General features: G+C 35.3%; 1 protein-coding gene across 9 annotated transcripts in view; it reads right to left on the bottom strand.

Annotated features, from left to right (window-relative positions):
- Positions 1–17,384, bottom strand: part of Cyld (CYLD lysine 63 deubiquitinase) — a 57,755-nt gene that overhangs the window by 39,093 nt on the left and 1,278 nt on the right. For 7 of the 9 annotated variants that reach the window (XM_042693417.1, XM_042693421.1, XM_042693422.1 and 4 more), the window contains exons 3-5: positions 9,661–10,286; positions 7,233–7,535; positions 4,620–4,725 (exon numbers count right to left, since the gene is read on the bottom strand). In XM_042693417.1, coding sequence (XP_042549351.1) covers positions 4,620–4,725; positions 7,233–7,535; positions 9,661–10,164 — 913 coding nt within the window. In that variant the 5' untranslated portion in view covers positions 10,165–10,286. The remainder of the gene's footprint in view (positions 1–4,619; positions 4,726–7,232; positions 7,536–9,660; positions 10,287–17,384) is intronic. The other 2 variants (XM_042693425.1, XM_042693424.1) reach the window with 1 other exon arrangement.

Genomic DNA, 17,384 nt, shown 5'->3' with positions numbered 1-17,384 from the left:
ACAAAATGAAAGAAGACATGACAGAATAACATTTGACGAATTAATCATTAAAATTTTCAACCTTGTTGAAAATACAATCTTTAAAATTTAATAAAATAAATATGAGAAAATAGAAGTCATTTATAGTCAAACGACTGCCAATAGAATATAAAACAAAAGTCACCAATGCATCGAGAGTAAATAAATAGATCAGTGATCATTTATGACAAACACCAAGGTTTAGGGAGATGACAGCTAAAAATACATGCTCTGTACAGGGAGATGAAATGTTTTCAAACTGACCTCTCATATCTGTAAATAAAATACAGTACATCAAACTGTACACCTAAAGTGAGGAATTTAAACATGTGAATTAGTTCTCAATAAACCTTTTCCTTCCTTAAGACAGAGTGTGACCACATAACCCAGACTGGCCTCAAACTCATGATCTTCCTGCTTCAGCCTCCTAAGTGCTGGGATTACAGGCATGTAATATACTATGCCTGGCTAATGAAGCTATATTAAAAAAAGTTTTCCTATATATTAGTAAAACACAACTAAAAATGTATGTTTTACTTTATATTGTATCAATAATGAATATAAGCATTTCAGGGACAAATTATGTTTTTATTAATAACAAAGGAAAATAAATGAAAAGGTATACATTATTACTAGTTTTATAATAGAAATGTCAATTTTCCTCAGATTGCCCTAAAAATTAACTGGAATTCCAATCACAATCTTAACTGAACACTCTAATAATATTTGAGAAGCTGATAGCTAAGCTTACTGGTGACGAGCCAAGAGCAAAGAATTGCCAAGGAACTCATTAAGAAAGACACAAAGAACAAGAAGAGAAATGTACTCTCATTGTTGAAAAGACTTCTAAGGTGAAATAATGAAGGCAAAAAACCTTAGTATATACATAGAACAGAGTTCAGATTCTAGAGATCCATACAATCATATGTAGAAAATAGATTGTATGTAGCATGTCTAGCAGATCAAATTGAGTATTTTAACTGTGCTTCATATCCTATAAAAATTAAATCTAATTAGATCATAAACTCAAATAAGACAAGTAAAACTATTGTGCTTTTAGAAGACAAGTCAGGTACCAGTTACACACACCTGTAATCCTAACCACTCTAGAGGCTGAGATCTGGAGGATGGCAGCTTGAAGTCAGCCCAGGCAGAAAAGCCCGTGAGACGCCATCTCCAAAATAACCAGCAAAAAAATGGCTGGATGCTTGGTTCAAATGATAAGAGTACTAGCCAATTGAACAAACAAGCTGAGAAAGTAAAAGTCCTTAGTTCAAATGCCAATAACAGGAAAAAAAGTACTCTTAGAAGAGAATGTAGTCTGGGAAAATTCAGAATGGTGATGAAAGGAGACTAGCATTGCTAATAGTTAAACATATCACAAGCTAAGCGCCTAGCTTCTCAGGAATCTGAGATCTGAGGATCACAGTTTGAAGGCAGCCTGGGCAGAAAAGTCCATAAGACTCCTATCTCCAATCAACTACTCAGAAAAAGCTGGAAGTGGTGCTGTGGCTCAAGTGGTAGAATGCTAGCCTTGAGCACAAAGAGGCTCAGAGACAGTGCCCAGGCCTTGAGTTCAAGCCTTAGGATTGGAAAATAAAAGCTAAACAATATAGTATATAGGCTTAGAAAGAAGATTAAGCTATATCATACAAAAAAAGTCACTGAAGAAATCAAAATAGTGGTTTCTGATGGCAGGAGATTGCAATCCTAAAGAGAAGATAAATGTGTACTTACTAGTTATGTCTTATTTCTTAATCTGGATAATGTTTTATGTATCCTTTTACAAATATATCCATAATAAGTTTCTTAAATATGAAAAATTTCAGCACTACTACTCACTGTAAGGATTAAAATATTCTTATAGTATTTATGTAAAAAGTCAATTTAAATTGTTTAATAGGTATTTCAGTCTTAACAGGTACTCAGTCCAACTTTCATGGAATCTTTCCCCTCTCCCGCTTTCTTCACTCACTCAAACCCCATACATAAGTCATATACAAGTCTTGTTACTTCTCTTTAAATTATCCCCCAAATCCATTCACTTTCCACCCACTTCATCAGACCATCACCCAACAGTGAAAGCTACACCAAACCCTCATAGGGCCCTTTGTTTCTGTCCTTTATACAGTACATCCTTAAAATACAGCCACACCAATCATTTCAAACTGGGAAGTAAAGTAAGCTATCCCTTTCTCAAAACCCATCTGAGGCTCCATTTCTTTAAGAATAAAAGCCAAAAACATGTCCAACAGCTCAGTTGGCTCTACCTGTGCCAGCTCCCACTCCCTGATGTCACTTTCTCACTGATGGCTACAATCATAAAGAACTCTTCATATTGTTCAACAGCTGGCTATAACCTTGGGCCCTCTCTTGGAATCTGTGTGCTCATTACCCAATTTTCTTCATGTCATAAGCTCAAATGTCTTATTAGAGAAGCTCACTGGGACTACTGAATATCAAATAGAAAAAAAAAAACTCACCCTTCAGCACTTTTCTCCCTTTCACTTACCTTGTTTATTATTCTCCAGCTTCATCTCCATCTAACTGAACATATATTTTACTTATTTATTGTCTGTCTCTACTCACTAGAATGAAAGCTCCATGTGAAAAGACTTTTTATCTTCCTTTCTTTGTACATCCCCTAAAAGAAATCTATATAAGGGCTCTTGTATATTATAGTAATGCTTTTTAAGTAATAGCATTCATTCTAATATTAAAAGGAATTTTGATTCATAAAATCATAAATGGTGTTAGCTCCACAAACAGGTATGGAAAAGTAAATTAAATACCACTGCTAAATAAAATATGAAGTACATGTATGCTTTCCCTTGAGTATAAACCAATTCTTTCCAAATGGAAACAAAAAACAGCTTGAAATCCAATTGGCAAGAAATTAAAAGCTGGCTTTAAAAGAAACCAAGAAAAGCAAAGTAGGTCAGAAATTTCCAAGGCAAAACTGAAATAAAGCTATCATTTGAGTCTTATACCTCCAACTAAATTAATGTACTTTTGCTATGAAGCTAAGTAAAAAGCATTTCCTAATGTTGTAAACTAACTATTTACGACTTGCCATGTCAACAGGAAAACAAGAAGGCCACACAGTGAAGTCTAGAAGGAACCCTAAGGTTCATCTTTTATTTTTACAAAAGAAACTGGGGGCTTGAAATGACCTGTAGGAAACAGAACAGTGCTCTGTGTAACAAGTAATGGAGTAACACAGAAGGAAAACCAATTTAGTCTGCCTGTTCATCTGTGATCCTTGCTACTGTAAAAATTCAGCTTGTATAGAATTAGAGACAAAATGCATCTCCATGGAAACAATGTTCGCAAATATGAGAAACTGAAAAGTATGGTTTTCTATGCAGATTTTTATATCATCTGTGCACACATAGAACTTTGAGTTTGGAGAGGAGTGGTACTAAAAAGAAAGTCAAAACAGGTCTAGATTTGAATTCTGACTCAACCACTTACTTGGACCAGAGGCAATCTTAGCCCTATTTGAGTCTTATCAAATGGGAATCATTAAAACCTACCTTTTTTGGCTGGTCAAGAATGAAAATAGGGCTGGATGTGATGTACAAGCCTGAACTTCTAACTACTTAAAAGCTAGCAGTAGGATCATGAACAGATGCCTGCCCAGGCAAAAGTACAAGCCCTACTTGAAAAAAATAAACTAAAAGCAAGAGAACTGAGGGCACAGGTCAAGTGCTAGAAATCTAGAACAAGGACATAAATTTAAAATCCAGTATCACCAAAGCAAACAGAAAAGACAGTATAAGTACAAATCATCTCACTGAGGGCCTAGCATATACCTGGCTACAGAAAGCTCAATGTCAACACTATCTCTATTGGCTTTATTGTACTCTTACAGGATTAAGGAACCTTTTCCTGCCAGGACCATTCCCCTGTGTAGCCTATCACTGGGGATTCTAACAGCAAGTAATAGTACAATTGATACTGCTATTGCTAAGACTCTGTCCATTACCTGACAGCAGCCATTGAAAGAAAGCTACTTGTTTGAGGCAAAATAAGGTTTTTAGAATTTTTTTTAAGATGTAAAGTTCAGGACCTAGGGAACAGCTTAGTAGTAAAGTGTATGCCTAGCATGTGCAAGGGTTGGATCCCATCCCCAGCACTAAACTGCATAATCTGTTTCTGACTACAATCATGAAGCATTATTGATTATCTCAAACTAGAAAGGATCTGAGATCATTCAAGATTCCTGTCTAGCATTAATTAGCTTCAATGAAGTGATCAATTTCTGCTTAATGTCTTCCAGCTTAAAACAAGCTCTTACTCTATCAGGTAGCAGTTTATTATTTTCTAAACCTTCTAATTATCATGAGGCTTGCTTTTTCTCCACTATGATTATTAGAGAAGAAAAATATATATATATATATATCACCCCATACTTAAATACTTCTGGAAATACACATTTTTACTGTTTTCATTTGGGGGTAAGAAAGGATATTCTACTAAATAATAATCCTATAAATCGAATTCCAAAAAAATACATCTTGAAGGGCATATTTACATTTCATTAACAAAATGTGGTAGAAACTCTGCTTTACAAATATATAAAACATAAAAAAACATACCTGGGATGATATCATTGATGTGTAAGAGAACTGTACTTTCGACACTTGCAAAACTACAAAGTTGTACTCCATTAAATCTTCCATCCCAGTTGCCAATAGGGTTATCCTAGAAATTACATAATAAACTTTGATATTCTCCTTGATAAAAGTTAAATATAAAAGCCTGTATTTCTACAAAAGAATCTTCCAAACTATTTTACATCAGAAAATTTTAACTATTTTGCCTAAATGAAAGAGAGAAAATGTTAGAAATAATTGCCATAGTAACAAGACTTTGGGTTTTTATTTCAGCTTTTTGTTTGTGTTTGGAAAACTAAGTACCAAGAATAATGAAGTTATAGCAAATAATAGAGGAACAAGATGGGTTTCCTTTACTGAACATTTAGTACTAAATAAATACTAGTCTTGGACTAACACTCATCTGGTGTTTAAAAAGACATTGTTTTCATGAGAAAATTTGCTAATAGTATATTATCTCATGTAGAAACCTGCCCTTAAAAGCTGATAATAAAATAAAAAAACCTTTATATTCCCCGAGCACTAAGTCAATTGTACATCTTTCTTTCCATACATAAAAAGTGCTCTTTTGTGATTTCTTGGCTACACAAAGACTTCCTAGAAAATGGTTATTTCCTAACATTTCATGTACCACTAATTGTATAGTGTTGTTTGTAGAGAAGCCAATCATACAATTACCCTGAGCACCAATATGTGTATATGCTTAAAATGTCCCTAGAAACAAGCTCTGAAGAAAGGTACACTTGCTAGAATCTTCTCTCAAATTGTCTGTAAGAAGTGTTTAGAACAAACGTCTGCACAAGCCAAATGGTGCCAGGACAGAGCAGAGGGAAGAACTTTAGGCAAACCTTTAGGTATGCTGTCAGGGGTAAGCAAGATGATTTCTAGATCACCATCTAAGCAGGGTAAGGCCTAAACAGCTTGTGCCAAGTATGGAATCCAGGCCATAGGACTGGGCTTAAAGGGCTCTCCTGAAGTAAGAGGAGACAAGCCCCAATGACCACTGGCTGTCTTTCTCCAACCTCTCATCTTCCCAGCCTATGATTTCTCCTCTAAGCCACTGAATTAAGATTTAAAGATACTGATTATTCTTGATTGGCAAGTCCTTGATTGTTAGCAAATCCAAGGGAGATATGTTTTACTCTGGCTCCAGCTTCACAGAGTAACAGCTCAATAAATGTTTGTTTAGCACCTTACAAATCTCAAATAACACAATTTTCTGGAATTTCTAAGCACATAACAGAAACATGCTAGAATGTTCACTCTCTACCAATCTACTCAGATTATCCTAAATAGATTTAAATAATTATTAAAACCATCCCCATCATGAATACAAACAAGTCTATTATTATATCCTCTCTTGCATACTAATGTTCAACAATTCTGTGTGAATCTCCCCCACTTTGTAACTAACAAAAATTTTCCTGTGTTTTCTATGATAAAAATGATCTCATACTTTTTCTCTCATGCTCCTAAAGCCACATGTATAATTCAATGTACCACAATGAATTATTAACAAGTATGAATATAACATTAAAAATAAGACAAGTAAAAGAGCAAGCACCATATGATTCCACTTTTCTGAGGTACCTAGCACTAGCAAATTCAGAGACAAAACGTAGAGTAGCAGGGGTACAGGCCTAGCACCAATGTCTTACGCCTGTAATTCTAGCTACTCAGGAGATTGAGATCTGAGACTCGTAGTTGAAAGCCAGCCCAGGCAGGAAAGGCCATGAGACTCTTATCTCCAATAAACTACTCAGAAAACTGGAAGTGGCACAATGGCTTAAGTGGTAGAGCCCTAGCCTTGAGTTGAAGAGCTGAGGGACAGTGCCCAGGGCCAGAATTCAAGCCTCATGACAGACAAAAAAAACCAACATGGAGTAGAGAGAATGGGCAGAATTTACTTAATAAATATGAGGTTTTCAGCTTGAAATGATAAAAAAATTCTAGGAAAATTATTATGAGATTGAAATGATATTGTACTTAATACTCCTGAATTGCAAATTTCAAAGTAGTTAAAACTGTATGTCACATATATTTCACCTCAATAAGAGGTATTTTTAAAACGTGATAGCCTAATATCATATTCCCTAAAAGCAATATAAATTTCCCAAATGTACTCAGGTATTTTCTGTAATTTTTTTAACATTACTCATTAGAATCAGATTAGTAGATGAAATTTTATAAAATATATAAGAAGAAAAATACATATCACAAAAAACTTTTCAATACAAAGGAAAATAAGGTATCACATAATATATTTGGGTTTGGTGGGGTTTATTTGATTTTGTTGTTGTTTTGTTTCTTGTTTTTGTTTTGTTGTCTACTTGTCAGCTTTAATATGACAAATTTCCAAGATTGAGAACATTATTCTGGTTTTATTCAAACCAGGAAAAAAGGAGTAAAGGTAATTCTGTATCTAGACTCCTGTGCCATTTCAATGTTCTGCTACCAAAGACAAATAATCACATATTCTTTAAAGTATTCAAAATTTGTCCATTTCAAACACTTAAAGTATTCAATTTGTATCTAAATGTATCATAAAATTAATACATATATTTACAATGACAATATAATCCAAAATTTTCTTACCATGTCTACACCAACAAAATATCCTAAGCTCTCTTTTCCTGGTAAAACATCACAGAATATTACTGTTCCAGATTCTATAGTTTCTCCAACCTTCAAAGAAACTCTGGAGTTTATTTCCAAAGGGGGGACTTCAGACTGCATTGTGTCCACTGGGCCTGCATAATCACTTTCCAGCCCGTTGTCATCGTCTTCTATAATTTCTAGTTTGTCCAAGGCAACGAACACTCCACAATCTTCCTCACACTGAAACAGCTGTTTTCCTTGATATACCCCATCAGTGAAACCTTGACCACGGCCTTCTTCCTAGTTTTTAAGAGAGAGATTTAAAAATGATAATAGTAGGGCTGATATTAGAAAGGTTATCCACAGGTAAAAGGATGTCCTGGGGGTTTCAAGGAAATTACTTTGGAAAAATTCCAAATGACTCATTATAATAAGAAATACAATGATTAACAGCTGTTACTGGATATAAGGTGTTTAAGGAAGAATCTGAAATAAAATTACCTATCAATTTTTAAATCTCTGGTAAGAGTTGGACTGAATTCACCAGATACAGTGACTCATGTATACCTGTAATCCTAGCTACTTAGGAGACAGAAATCAGAAGTATTACAGTCATCCTAGGTGAAAAAAAAAAAAATCCTCATCTTAACCAATAAAAAGCCGGGCAGTGTGGCACAGGCCTATCACCTCAGCTGTGCAAGAAGTATAAATAGGAGGATTATGGTCCAGAGCAACCAAAGCATAAATGTAAAATCCCCATTAGATAAATAACCAGAGTAAAACTGGACAGAGGCATGGCTTCATTTTCTTGAACATAGTTCAAAATGGAACTTTTTAAGCCTAAATTCAAGGTTGGAATAGATAGGATTATGGTGAAACTCTCATGTAGTCATGTGAATAAAAGCTACATAAAGACAAAACTTTCCAAAGAAAGGGGCAGTCTAAAATGAAAACCTAGGGCTTGGAGGCATGGCTCAAGCAGGAGAGTACCTGCTTAGCAAGTACAAACCTTAAGTTCAAACCTCAGATCCACTATAAAAAGAGTTGGGCTGTCTACAAAGTGATCCTAGCACTACTTTTGTCATAACACTTCATCTTAAATTAAGTAATTCCATTTATTGAGTACTTACTATTTGTCAATCATTTTACTAAATCCTGTATCAATGTTTCACAAAAACACTTAAGTTGTGCTGTGTTATCATCATTTTACAGATGACAAAGTAGATTTATAGAAGTTAGATACACTGGCTAAGTAACCTGACAACATAACTAGTAATGTCAAATCCTTAGTAATTTTACAACTGAAAATATTGAAATATTGAATCAAGAGGCAAATAAAGCCTGAAACTGTATTCATCAAGAATGTCAAATAGTAACTGAAATTTCAATTCTTGAGAATTAATATTCATCTTAGAAATATTCACAAAGATATTGGGTCTGATTTAATACAAATAGTTTCTAAGCTGATTTTCATATCTATTATCATGGGTAATTATCAACAAGTTAAATTACTGCAACTTATTTTAAAACCTTAGATCTAAATCGTCATTAATAGCATACATTAAGAACTGAGAAAGTAGGGGTTGGGAAGGTGGCTCAGTGGTAGAGCGCTTGCCTTGCATGCATGAGGCCCTGGGTTCGATTCCTCAGCACCACATAAGCAAAAAGAAAGAAAAAAGAACTGAGAAAGCTATAACTGATAATGTCACAAGGTAACGAATAATTTTGATATGATTAATTATAGTTGGTGGCGCTAACTTATAATATAGACAATGTTAAATTTTCTAAAAATTTGTCAGGCATTATAGCTCATACTTATAACCCTGGCTATGGAGGCAAAGAAGATCAAAAGTCCTAAACTATCCTGGGCAAAACGTTACCAAGACCCTATCTGAACCAATAGCTGGACACCAGTAGTGTACACCTCTTATCCCAGCTACATTGGAAGTATAAACAGGAGGATGGAGGTCCAGATTGGTTTATGAATAAATGCAAGACACTATAGCAAGAAAGAACTAAAGCAAAAAGGGCTGGGGCATGGCTCAAGTGATAAGAGCACCTGACTAATGAGAATGAGGCTCTGAGCACAACCTCCAGTACTAGAAAAAAAAACAAACCCTGGAAGCCAATAAGTGTTATATTCTTACTGTAGTAAGCAGTTTTTAAACATTTTCAAGCATCATCTTTACATCATTTCTACGCAAAGATGGGGGTCTTAGTAGATACAAGGCCCTGACGTACATTCCCACCACTGCAGCAACAGCAGCAAAAAGTAAATCATACGGATCAAGAATTTTAAAAGTTACAGAAGACTTCTGAAAAAACTTTTGTGTTTAATGAGGAAAAATACAGCTATGCATATAAATACATTTGTATGCCTATAAGTAGATACACACAAGGTACACAAATGGCTGATCAAACTTACCAGTAATTCTACTCCAAAGAATATGCCCGACACTGTTCTCTCAGCTAACAAGGGTCCTCTGAAGCGCACGACTCCTGGAAATTTCTCTTCCCCAGATCTCAGCTGCACCTTCACAGGACAGCCGACATCTATCTGGAGGCCTTTACTTAGTCGGCTTCTGTTTTTAAACAGGCTGAGCCTCTCCTCACAGTTAGTAATTGCCAGTAGTAACTCTGTGAATTTTTCATTTATTTCTACAACATCCTTTTCATCAACAAAAAGAACTGCATGAGGTTGCTCTAGAATCTTTAATCCAATCTGATTTTTCTTGCCTTTCGCTGAAGGAATCCTTGAATGCCCCACAGAGCGATCTTGGATGTACTGTCCTATACTCCCCTTCGGTACTTTAAGCAGCTTTTGTGTCTGTTTGTCTGTCACACTGCATTCTTGAAGAAGCAAATAAAATATCCGCTCTTCCCAGTAGGGTGAAGTGACTTTTTCTTGGCTCCATAAGCCTGAACTCATTGTGACAGTAACTTCAGAACATTAACTCAGGAAAAGGAAGCACTAGTAAGTCTGTTGTAAGACCACAAAAGATACACTCACTGGCAGTCCCAAAGCATGTTTTTAGCAACTTGGTAGCCATGCTGTAAAAAGACAGCAAATCAAAATGTTTGTTGAACAAGCAAAGCAAACTTGACTACAGTTAAAGATTTAAAGTTTTCATTTGATTAATACATACACAGATAGACACACACATATATACATACACTAAGTATTTCTAAAACTATCTAAAAGGACTAACTTGTATCTACTGTGATGATTTAATTAAGGAAATCTAATGATAAATACAATAATGATTGTTTCCAAGGTTCTGAAATTGATAAAATCAGATCTAGCAAAAAATGTTAGATGTTAACTTCATATGCACACACATACACCACATATATATAGTTTGACATTAAACTTCAAAAACATGATTTTATAGATTCTGACTAACTTAAACAGGTGCTATATTTGAGCATAACATGCATAATCTAGCCTTTTTAATAAAGGACATTATTTCTGAATACATTTTAATAATTACATTATAGTGCTTAACCGCTTTTACCAATAAAAAATATCCTAATATATTATGAAACTTATACCACAACTCATTTATGTAAGCTCTATTTTTATGATGGAACATTTTTACCTCTGACTCAATTTCATTTCCTTAATCTTGAACATTTTGTTCTTAGACAGACAAATGTTAGCCACATTAATCATAGCCATCATTTAATTTCTCAAATCAAATATCAGGCATTAAAATATGATTATATTAAAGACATTTTTGAAAATCACTTTATAGCATCATAACTTGGGACTTTGTAACAAAAATACATTTGCAATATAAATGATGCTGATCTTTATAACAAACCTAAAGTGTTTTTATACCACAATTTAATCTATGTATAAGAGGAGGAGAATATACAAAAGATTCTCTTCCAGCTTCAAATTTTCATTTTTACAAAAAGCAATCTTTCACAACTAAGTAGCTTCCCCCTCAAGGCTACTTTAACTTATGATTAAAAGCTACACAATTTCATTCATTCCAATTGAAAAACTGGTTATTTTAATTAAATATTTTGCTGAAAGTAATAGCTCCTGTGTAATCTCGGCCACAAGAATGTAGCTATTTGGTTTCTAAACATAGTGCTTATTCCGTCCCTCTTGGAGATGGAGCTATCAACTTCCATTATTTTGGCTGATGGCAGCAACTGATATAGCACCATCATACTTACCCACTTTAAGCTTGCAATTAAAAAAAAACACCTAAAACTAAAGAACTCAACTTTTAATCATCTAACTTAATGATCAAACAATCCAGAAAACCCATACACAGAAAAACAGTATTTCTCTTAGAAAGAATTATTAGGTAATGAAGTATTCCATCACAGTAAAGCTTTCACAAGTCTGTCCTTTGACAAGCCAAAATGAGCCACATAGCTTACCAAACAGGCTAAGCAGGGCACCTTCTAAAACCAGTATTCTGAACTACGTGTGCAACAACTATGTTTAGTGAGGACGGAGCCAAAGGTAACTTCTCTCTCTCTCTCTCTCTCTCTCTCTCTCTCTCTCTCTCTCTCTCTCTCTCTAATAGAATGTGCTTGCTTGAATTCCACTTGAGGGCACTGTCTACTTCAGCACAAACAGAATCAATTTATATCTACCACTTATGTAAGACACCTGTGGACACCTCCATCTTGTAACCACAGAAACAAAACCTTAAAGAAGAGTGTCCAAGCAGCTCTGTACCTTTAAAGTACCAAAATGAAGTGTGTGTGTAAAGGGGGTGGGGGGGGGAGGAATAACAATGCTTTAAAAGTGTCAGCATTTTTTTTCAACAAGAAATTATGTTTTCCTTAGTCACTAAATTATCATTAGGAATATAAATAATCATGTGTGACTTTCACTGTGTTTGTTACTTTGCTAAAAGGCTTTATACCCCACCTTCTGGCTCTCCTCCCTGCTTTCTATAGAACTGCAATCTATACTTCTCTCTTGCAATCAGCCATTTTCTGTGGTTTCCTGCAGTCTGCAGTAGACTCCTATTGTGGCCTTGCTGCTTTCCAACATACTGTTTTTAATCAATTCTAAGAAGCCAGATGATGAGATGTGCTCGTGTATTTAAAAAAGCAAGACCAGTTTTGGAGCAGCTCTATGTCTTATTGCTCTAGCTAGACATTGTTGGTAGAAGTGTAAACTCGTTCAACCACTTTTGAAAGCAGTATGGAGGTTTCTCAAAACGCTACATATAAAGCTCCCCTATGACCTAGCAACCCCACTTTTGGGCATTAACCCAAACGATCACAAACAAGGCCATACTAAAGCTACCGGCACATCTATGTTTATCATAGCATTATTCTCCATAGCTAAAATATGGAACCAATCCAGATACCCCTCAGTAGATGAATGGATCAAGTAAATGTGGTATATATATAATATATAATTCATACATATATATATGAATTCTATGCCTCCATCAGAAAGAATGACACTGCCCCATTTGTTAGGAAATGGAAAGACTTGGAAAAAATTATAGTAAGTGAAGTAAGCCAGGCCCAAAGAAACATAGGTACCACCATGGTTTCCCTTATTTGCAATAACTAGTATATGTCTAGGATAATCCTACACTAGACAAGTAGAAAAGGTCAAAAGCTATGTACATAATCATATAAGATGGTGCTAAGTGAAATGAATCCCAAGATAGGGACACAAGAGGTTTTTTTCTTTGTTGCTGTTGTTTTTAAAGTATTTATAATGTACTATATGATTTCTTTTGATTCTTTTGTATGTTCTTCCCCTGTGGTATAACCCCTATTTTCACTGTATTTGATTTTGGTACCCTGCATCTTGTATATACAATTTTCTAATCTGGGGGAGGGGAAGGGAAATAACAAAATGCTGAAACAAGGATACAGATTGACCTACTGTAAGATGTACAAGACACTATGTTGAAAATGAACTTTACAACTTCGGAGTGGGGTGTAAGAAGGGAGGAGCTGGGGAGGTGGGGAGGGAAGGGAAAAAGCAGAGGGGGTAATAATGCTTGAGAAGAAATGTACTTATTACCTTCTCATGTAATTGTAACTCCTCTATACAGTATCTTTACAATAAAAAAAATATATATTAAAAAAGCAAGACCATAATAACAAAGGGGGATACACAAACTCTGGTAGGGTGTTGAGGCTTCATTTCAGTACATTATTTTGATTGTTCCCAGAGGTTGAAGTAGTCAAAAATTATTATCTAAAAATAGTGAGTTATAACCAGGCACTGCTAGCTCACACCTGTAATCCTAAATACTTAGGAAGCTGAGATGTGAGGATCGAAGTTCGAAGCCAGCTCAGGAAGAAAAGTCCTGGAACTCTTACCTCCAATTAAACACCAAAAAGCTGGAAGTGATCTATAGCTCAGATGGTAGAGTGCTAGTTTTGAAACAAAGTTAAAGGATAGAGCCCAACTCTGACTTTAAACCCAAAGACCATTACAAGAAAAAGTAAGTTATTATTTTAGTTCTCTTTAAGATATATTTAAATTTTGGAGACTAAAATAAAATTTTAAGGCACTATCTTCAAAAGAAACTTTCTGTAATTTCTAAAAACCTTCACTTTCAAATATTAAAAGTACCTTTCTTAAATTTTTTTTTTTTGGTTGTGAACTCTAGGCTTGGGCACTGTCCCTCAGCTCTTCAGCTCAAGGCTAGAGCTCTACCACTTGAGCCACAGTGCCACTTCCAGTTTTCTGGTGGTTTATTGGAGATAAGAGTTTCATGGAATTTCCTGCCTGAGCTGGCTTTGAACTATGAGCCTCAGGGCAGCCTCCTGAGTAGCTAGAATTATAGGCGTGAGCCACTGGCTTAAATCTTAATAATTGTTTATATAACCAATTTCTATCTTAGTGGTTCTCTAACAAAACATTTAATGTCACAATTTAAATAAAAGCCATTACTGCTAATAAATTATCAAGATAAAACAAAATTATTAAATGTAATGCATCAGGACTCTGTGTGTGTGTGTGAGTGGGTGGGTGTGCATGCACGCACACACAAATACCGAGGCTTGAACTCAGAGTCTGGGTATTGTGTCTTAGCTTTTTTACTCAAGGCTGGTACTCTATCACTTGGGCCACATCTCCACTTTTGGCTTTTTTGGTGGGCAACTGGAGGTAAGAGTCTCATGGACTTTCCTGCCCAGGCTGGTTTTGAACCATGCTCAGCCTCAGCCCATTATATTTTAAATTACTTTAAACTGCTTCCTGTAGATCAATTAAGAAAGGTAGTCTACAGAAAAATTTAAAATAACTACTAGGTTTATAAAAAGGTTGAGGGCAATATAGTAGCTTTCAAGTACCACTTTTTAAAGTGAACTATACAAAAACAATGGTACATTTTTGCTAACTTGTAATAACACAAGTGGAATGAGCTTAGCTTCAACAGCAGGATGGGTCAACATTAGACAAACACTAGTTAATAAGCAAAACAAAGATTATAAAATACTTTAAAAAATAACCCAAAGCTAAAAAAGCATGTGGTCTTTCCCATTTTAGAAAGAATATATTCAGGATAAATTTGAAAATATCATATTAAAAGTAATTCTCTTCATTACAACTGGTAGGGAAAGCTGAATGCAAACTTCTCTAGAGATAAAAACAGTCGCAAATTTAATGGCCATTAATAATCTCAAAATATGGCATTATGTTTCCTCCCATTATAATAACACATGTAATACCAATATTTTTCTTTCACTGGAATATTCACAGTAGATGCAGTCGTAAGAACCCTAAAGAGTAATAACTAGCTCAATATGAAGATTCTTGATGTAATGGACCACACCTATAACCCCAACTACTGGGAGATGGAAACAGTTCAAGGTCAGCTCAAACAAAAGGTAGGGAGATCCCGACTCAAAAAACAAAGTTTAAAAAAAAATAGAGACTGGGGCTGGGAAGGTGGCTCAGTGGTAGAATGCTTGCCTTGCATGTCTGAGGCCCTGGGTTCGATTCCTCAGCACCACATAAGCAAAAAGAAAAAAGCCAGAAGTGGCGCTGTGGCTCAAGTGGTAGAGAGCTAGCCTTGAGCTGAAGAGCTGAGGGACAGCGCCCAGGCCCAGAGTTCAGGCCCCACAACTGGACCCATAAAAGAAAATTAAAAAAAAATAGAGACTGGGGGAATAGATCAAGTGTTAGAGCCCTTGCTTAGCAAGCAGTAGACCTGCAGTGCTACCAAAAACAAAACAAATAATAATATGAAGGGAAAAAGCCAAGCAAGAAAGTGAAAGGCCCCAAGTTCAAGCCCCAGTACAACCACAAAAAAGTTCAAATCACATGGTAAATAGAGTATTTATCATATAATTATGGAAGCTCTACGGCAGTACTGCCCTCAACAAGTCATCCCATTTCATTCAACTTCTGTCATTAAGCATAGGTCTTGGGGGCAGTAACAGAACACAAAGAAAAAGAAGCCTGACTAAATTCAAAATGGGAGTGGAACTGGTCAGTGTGAAGGAGAAATTTCCATTTGTAGTCTCATTACTTTGCAGGTAGAATCATTTTGAGAGTGAGTATACCACAAATGACTCATCTAAATACTACCTTATTCCATGATGGATAATTGAGTGAGCACGAATATCTTGGTTGAAATTGCTATATGTAGTGAATGAAGACTGCCAGGGAGCTGGAATACAAAAGTGCAGCCCCCAACTGTTCAGCCCATTATATTGATGAACCGGCCTTTCCTTTAGGGACACTGAAGATGGAGAAACAATTCAGAGTCAGAGATTTGAAACTATGTCTGATTATCTGAGTTTGCTAATAGTCTGGACTTGGAGAAAGTAAAGGAGGAGCTAATTGTACTCAGATAGAACTACTAAACCAAAATGAGGGTTGTATGCAGGAAGTGGAAAGGAGGTGATCAAGAAACATGTCTTATACAAAAATATTAAAGATTAGAAATACTAAGTACAAATTTTTGTACAGAGTACAAATGCATTCATTAGCTACATAAAATGACTTGTTCTAAAACTCACAAGAAGCTCTGTAAACCAGAATGAAAATCACAATACTAAAATACTGCCACTGATCACAAATGGCAAAAGGATAGGAATGTCTTCATGAACACCCAAGAAAAAAAGACACATGAGCCTTTTCCCCAAATGCTTCTAGATATCTGGAACAATTATCATTTTAAGAAAGAACTTCTCTTACTAAAAGAATGAATTATACTATTTATATTATACTAGATAAATGTATATGTACTATATATACATATATACTATATATGTTATACCAATATACTATATATATGTATATATAATACTAACAGAAATTCAGGACCAGAAAAGATATAACCAGTTTTAGTTTTCTGACAGATTAATTTAGGACATAAAGACATAAAACAAGCATATTCTGGCTCTTGAACCTAGAGGTTTGTTTCAGAGAAACAAGGAACACTGCTGTCTCCCTAGAATGAAACCTAACCACTCCATTCCCAAACTGTGGGCTTCCCAATTCCTCCATCTTTGTAACTTTGGGGTACATTCTGCTTAAGTGACTAACAGCATCTTCCATGATAGGAAAAATTAAAAGGAAACAATTGAGGAGTTGGGACTATTTAATCATTTTTGTTAACCCATATTCTCTGACCAAATCAAGTCGTGACCACTGATGTACTATATCCTGTGTGTGACACGCACACAGGATAGGAACAAATGAGATTTTTAACAATGGTGAAACCAAGTTGTTTTGAGGTTAATTTGAAACTAGCTTTCTAGAACCTTACACTATGTGTGATGCTTATAAATTTTGCATGAATAATGTAAAATCCCCTCTGACAAACAGATCATAGTTTGAAAACCAGGGACAAAATACTAATACCTAGTTTGAGTAGCAGGATAAATACTCTCTTTCTCTTCTCCTATTAAAGACTTCTTAAAAGCACCTAAAACCACAGTTGAGGCCTGCTACACCAAAGAAATCATTCTGCCTTATATAAGAAGTGCCCTGGCCTTATCGGCATCTCACAGAAGTTTCTGCCTAAAACAAGGCTTCTTTGCAAGAATATCTTAAAATTCTGCAGCAAACAGAGAATGTTCTGAGTATTATCAACGTTCAAAGTACATAAACTTCACTAAGAATTTCCAGCACATCATTTTCTCCTAATACTGTTCTAATGTAAATCCACCCACTACCCAGTGGGGAAGAAA

Source organism: Dipodomys spectabilis, unplaced genomic scaffold, assembly GCF_019054845.1.
Source record: "Dipodomys spectabilis isolate Male_0828 unplaced genomic scaffold, ASM1905484v1 ptg000165l, whole genome shotgun sequence".
Classification (NCBI taxonomy): domain Eukaryota; kingdom Metazoa; phylum Chordata; class Mammalia; order Rodentia; family Heteromyidae; genus Dipodomys; species Dipodomys spectabilis.
The sequence above is the reverse complement of the archived record's forward strand: the minus strand, read 5'-3'. Positions and strand labels throughout refer to the sequence as shown.